Source organism: Vulpes lagopus, chromosome 4 (genome assembly GCF_018345385.1).
Source record: "Vulpes lagopus strain Blue_001 chromosome 4, ASM1834538v1, whole genome shotgun sequence".
In the NCBI taxonomy this organism is placed as follows: domain Eukaryota; kingdom Metazoa; phylum Chordata; class Mammalia; order Carnivora; family Canidae; genus Vulpes; species Vulpes lagopus.
The window spans coordinates 44,224,599-44,230,629 of NC_054827.1; the positions used below are offsets into that span (position 1 = coordinate 44,224,599).

Here is a 6,031-nt window from a genome sequence, read left to right on the forward strand (position 1 = left end):
GTTAGTAGGATGGATGCAGACTGTAGACTAGTCTTGAGCTGGAATAGCTCTCCTTCCTTTTGATTTGATTTGGAATTGTGCCCTGTCTTAGGCTATTGCCTCACCACACAGATCAGAATCACCTGGGAGACTCATTAGATCACCAATCACTGGGTCTTGCCTTCAGGGTTTCTGGTTCAGTAGGTCGGGGGTGAGACCAGGAATCAAAAAATTTCTAACAAGTTTTCAGATGCTGCTGATGCTGCTTGTCTGGGAGCTGAGGTTTGAGAACCACTCTTGTGGGACATGTTTTCAGAGTGGTGTGAAGCTCCCCTGCTGCAACCTTCACCACAACACTTGGAGAGGGTAGTGCTTGTTAAGATCCAGATTCCCAGGCCAGGACCTATTGGTTCCACTTGGTGGGGTGGGAGAGACACAGAAATGGCCAGGAGTCTGCATTTTCACACTGAGGTTTGTGAACCACTGTTGTCGGGTGGGTACAGGGAGTTTTGTTGTCTGTCCACAGCCTTAATTTTTGTTAGCATAATCTAATTTACTTCCCAGCCAGGGCTCTGCATGGTCCATCTGAACTTGACTATAGCTTGCGACCTTTGTCCACCAGGCACACCAGTGGCCATCCGTACTGACGTGGATTCATCACACCACCTCAGCAGCCGTCCCTGTGGGGAAACATACACAGCCATGATTTTTTAGTGCTCATTACAGTACATTTAAGACTGTGTAAAACAAAAAACAGTCCCAGATGGTGTCTAAACCCCCCAGGGGCTCACGATCTAAGGGGAAGCCAACAATGATAAGAGAACACGACGGGGCATAAATCAGATGCTTGATTGTGACTTGTTAGGATACACAGAAGGAGTCAAAGGGGGGGGAAGTTTTCAGAAAGGCCGGATAGGTGCTCTAACTTGAAAGATGAACAGGACCTCAGATGGCGCTGAAGTCCAGGAGCTTCCCTGGGTGGACAGAATGGTGAGAGGGAACATGAGGCGAGAAGCTACAGCTGAGGCCTAGGCAGCCAAGGCAGGAGTGAGGCTCCATCGGTCTCCTGCCCTGCCCTGCGACCCCAAGGGACCTGGCTTTGTTGCTCTATGCCTTATGTGCCTAAGTCTCTGCTCTGAGCATCCAGAGACTTAGGTTACAGGGAGAATGGCCTGGAGAATGAGCTGCAGGGGTGATGGGAACAGAGATGAGCGCTCCTGCTACTTTAGCCAAGGGAAATCCTGGCTGTGTCGGTACCAATTCCCTTTAAAATCCCTCAGGGTCTCCAGGGTAGATTACATGAGGTGCAAAGGCAGCTTGTTGCCCCCTTCCCGAAAAAAGCCAATTTCAAAAACTTTTAAGAATGCTTCAGGAACCACTATATATATGTTTCTACAAAGGCCTAAAATTAGCAGTGTTTTATTTTGGATTACGAATTCCCTCCTAGTCCTCCTAAACCTGAGCACATAAGACACAGCTAGATGTCAGGAAGTGGGTGAAAAGCTGAGGTTACTGAGGTGTTGGTTGCTCAGGCTTGCGGTTTCCTCCCCTCTCCTGCCCCCCGCTGGCAGGTGATGCTTATCTTCACTTCAGCCCACCTCTTCTTGATTGGGAAAACCCTCTTCTCCCACCGTGCCCCCCCCCAGTACTTCTCATGTTGCTCTAGGTTTCCTTAATCACAGCACTTAAGAACCTGAAATACCATTCACACATAGGTGCAAAGTGAGAACTACTCTGTCAAACAGCTGCCTCTTCCTTCCAGCGAACTCACATGGGGAGCCCACGTCACTGACTTCTGGAGAGCATCTAGTGTCTCTGCACAGGCTCCCCCAGGCTGCCCACACCCCTCCCAGCCCGTGGATTCCTGCCGCCTACGTCTGGTCTAGGCCCCTGGTCTGCTCCACTTCTGCCTTCCGTCCAAGCCTCGCTCTATTCCACTCTGCTTTTCACACGAATTCTCCCAGGTTAAACTGTACGCCTCCTACAAGACCGGTGTCAAGTCACTACTCCTTCCGTGAAGCCCTCTCTGGCTACTATAGCCCTCGCCAGTGTTTCTTTTCTGAACTCTCTGCCCCTATGCCCCCTCTGCTCTGCTCTTTCACATAAGCCAGTCTGGCCTCTTCAGCCATATTGTAGGGCTCTGTGGGTGGGGCGTAGGGTGCCTTGTGTTCCTCCTGACACTCCCCTGCATTTCAAGTCATGCTGAGCACAGTGGGTGCAGAGTGACCTCGTGGTGTGGTTTGGTGGAATGTGAACTTTCCCGAGTGTGTAATACGCTGGGTGATGATCACATTGGGGAGAGGCCTGGGGAGGGCTTCTCATTCAGAGACAGGAAAACACTCAGGGGAGAGGTGGAAGCCATTAATCTCTTGGAAGATGAACCCAGAGCATGTTCTGGATAGGGATGGGCCAAGCTCCTCCCTCCTCTCCCACCCCCTCCATCCCAGGTGCTGGCCCCCAGTCCCACCTGGTGGGCAGCTGACTCCATAAAAGTACCCCAAGGAGCAGGAGGTAGCTATTAGGAGGAGCAGGAGGATGGGCGCTGAGCATGGGCAGCAGCCGCAGTCCGGGGGCCGCAGGGGCCGTGGTTCTGGCGATAAGAAGTCCAAAAAGCGTAGCCGGCGCAAGGAAACCTACTCGATGTATATCTACAAGGTGCTAAAGCAGGTGAGAGTGGGGAGGTAACGTGTGTGCACATGTATGCGTGTGTGTGTGTGTCTGTAGTGTACTGGCCAAAGAGCCTTGAAAAGGCACTGGAAAGTCATACTCTATATGCTCCTGGCCTTGCGGTGAGTGGCCTCAGGCACACTGTGTCCCTCTTGAGGTGGTTGCACTTGATCTCAGAGGTCCCTACTAGCTCTCACAGATGTTGTGCACCTGTGAAGTGCAGGAGGCATTTAAAGCCCGCCACCATGGTCCAGAAGCTTACAGGGCTTTGAACAGACCAAATGATTATGTGGAACATTAGGTGGGCTGTAATTAAAAGGGAAGACCACAAGAAAGTGTGGGGCTGAAGGGTGATTGGATGCCCAACACATTATGGTACAAATGAGAGGTACTGGTTGCTAGCGGCCAGAGCAGGGAGCAATGCTCATGAGCTGAAGACGGGAAGGCCTTCCAGCCACACAGCTACTCAGTCACTGAGGGGCAAGGGGTTTGGTCGACTCTACAGATGGACCTAAGATCCCTAGAGGCTCCATGCATTGCTGAGTCACATGACCTGGTAGCAGCAGAGAGCAGGGACCCCCCCCTCCCTCAATCAAGTGGCCCCTCCCATACGTACCGCCTGCTTGTCCCACCTCTTGACCCACAGGTGCTGTGGGTGCTCTCTGCTCATGCAGCCTACCAGAGCACCCATGAGAAGTACCTACTCCTGGCACTTGCACACTGCCAAATATTTTCAGGCATCAGTGGGTACCCAACAACAGTGTGTCAAGGACACAAGGCACTCTGACCTCAAAGCCTCTGCCCCACTCAGCAGAACCAGGGCCAGGGGCCAGCAGAACAGCTATGTTGTGTGGCCTGAGTCTGCCCCCCTGGCCTGAGCTTTATCTTTTTGTTAGAGTAGATCCTTACACATGGAGCCTGTCTCCGGTCTGAATCCCAACACCAGTGCCAGTGACCTGACAACCTGGATCTCTAGGAACGCTCTTGTGGGGTCAGGTTGGGGGCAGGACCATCACTGTTGTAGACTGGCCCAAAGGGAGCAGCAGGGGACAGGCTCCAGTGTCCAGAAGCATGTGGGGGGGTGGGAGGAGCACTGTCGAGCCTTGCAGCTTAGCCTAACCTTGAGGCTCAAAACTTGGGAGGGGAGGGTTGGCCCTGGGTCAGCCTGGCAACAGAATGCTGCTGAGCAAGTTCCCCATGGACTGTGAAACTTAACACCCCGGGACCCCAAGAGAAAAAGATGTGATGACAGCACAAGGGGTGTAGGCTCAGATCCCTTGCTGGCAGTGACAACCAGAGGCTGTGGGGAGAGCCCGAGTTCTCCTTCTGTCTCCACCACTGGCTTGATGTGTGTCATTGACAGTTTCCTCTCCCACTTCACGGGGAAACACTTCATGGGGAAACACTTCACATCTGCCCACTGACATGTTAGGATTGTCACTAGGCCCAGGGGAAAGTGCCTTATTTGAATTCATTCAGTGGTTCACTGTACGGCCACAGATCCCAGGTGTTCTGACTCCCAGTCAGGTGCTGAGATTGTGTCATAGGAGTGTGTCCTCTGGACAATAATTTGGTAATAATCTGCCAGGTTAAGTGCATAAACCCTTGGACCCAGTGGCAGTCCCACCTCCGGGAACCTCACCCCTCGGAGTCCCTTTCTAGAAGTAATGCTATCCAAATACACTAGATGAGAAAAGCAAAATCAAAGATCGATGCTTACATGTGCTCATACAAGGAACTTAAAAGCATCACTGTTTACAGTTGGAAACAACTTCTAACCTGGATGTAGTAATAAAAAAACCCAATCCCTATTTCTGTGTCTTGGCCTCTAGAAAGAGGCTGCTGAGGCAGCCTTGCAGCCTCCTGCAGGCCAGAACTTAGAGCTGGGGCTTGCCGCACCGGACAGAGCCACCTCATTAACAGAGTGGTCCCGCTGCTTCTCCAGGTGCACCCGGACATCGGCATCTCTTCCAAGGCCATGAGCATCATGAACTCATTTGTGAACGATGTGTTTGAACGGCTGGCTGGCGAGGCTGCCCGGCTGGCCCAGTACTCGGGCCGGACCACACTGACATCCCGGGAGGTCCAGACAGCGGTGCGTCTGCTGCTGCCCGGAGAGCTGGCCAAGCATGCTGTATCTGAGGGCACCAAGGCCGTCACCAAGTACACCAGCTCCAAGTGACCCAGGGCCTTCCATTAATAAAGAGTGAGCTACTCCCATGTGCTGTGGTGATTTGAAAAGGGGAGGTGTTATGGGGGACAAGGGTATCGACACTTTTTAGGGCTACGGGGTAGAATCATACTTTTCATACTTTTTAAATACTGCCCTCTGAGTGTGCCCCACGAGCAACCTGTGATGGTGCTTTGTAAATGTGCAAAGTTCTGACTGGTAATGAGCTCTTGTAGGACTTGGGATCAGGATTCAAATCCCCGATCAGCTGTGTGTTAACTCTTTCACGCCATAGTTTTGTGATGCCATTCCTGGCAAAATACCATTTTTGTCCTGTGTTGGGCACGGGGGCTACATGGATCTTACCCTACAAGATACAAAATGGAAGGCTTCTCAATAATCTGGGCTCTATCGGATGTTTTTATTTTCCTCTAATGTTTTCTCCTTCCTAAGTTCAGAACAATTAGGAATATTTGAGACTCTTCTTTTTCCCAAACTTTTAAATTTTTTTTAATTTTTAAAAAAGATTTTATTTACTTATTCATGAGAAACAGAGAGGCAGAGGGAGAAATGGGCTCCTCGCAGGGAGGCCAATGTGGGACTTGATCCCGGGACTCGGGGACCATGAGCTGAGCTGAAGGTAGACACTCAACTGCTGAGCCACCCAGGCATCCCTTCCCAAACTTTATGTTGAAAAAAATCTCAAACCCACAGGAAAAAAATGCAAGAAAGTACAATGACCACTTGTATATCCTTCACCTAGATTCACCACTTAACATCTGATCACACTTGCTTTTTCTCTCTCATTCGGCCTCTGCTCTATCCTGTGGATGTATGACTCACAGAGTCTCTCCTAAGCTGTAAGGGGATGGGGTGAAGTGGTTGCATTCAGTGAACAAGCCCAAAGTCCTTTATCTTCCCTTTGCAACTGGACAGATGGAACTTGTCCCCTTCAACTTCATGTACTGAATAGGCTCACTGTGGTGGTGGCTGGCATTTGGATGCAGTCCTGTATGCTACACATGGCTTTTTCTTGTAGGCCAAGCCTAACCTGGAGATGCCATGGGAGGAGAACCAATCACCCACATTGTAGTCCCACAGCTAGAAAGGGGAGGGCCCAGTGGATCTGGCCCCTGAGCCTTGGCTCTTCCCCACTCCCACTGTGTTTCATACCTCGCTAAGGTGTGACCCAAGAGACCCAACTCCGATCGGGAG

At 51.3% G+C, this 6,031-nt stretch overlaps 1 protein-coding gene across 1 annotated transcript; it reads left to right on the forward strand.

The window, feature by feature from the left end:
- Positions 1-45: 45 nt before the first annotated feature.
- Positions 46-4,845, forward strand: LOC121489206 (histone H2B type 2-E1). The gene is made up of 2 exons (XM_041751932.1): positions 46-2,646; positions 4,592-4,845. The coding sequence occupies exons 1-2, from the start codon at positions 2,515-2,517 to the stop codon at positions 4,826-4,828; spliced, it is 369 nt and encodes a 122-aa protein (XP_041607866.1). The 5' UTR covers positions 46-2,514; the 3' UTR covers positions 4,829-4,845.
- The last annotated feature ends 1,186 nt before the right edge of the window (positions 4,846-6,031 follow it).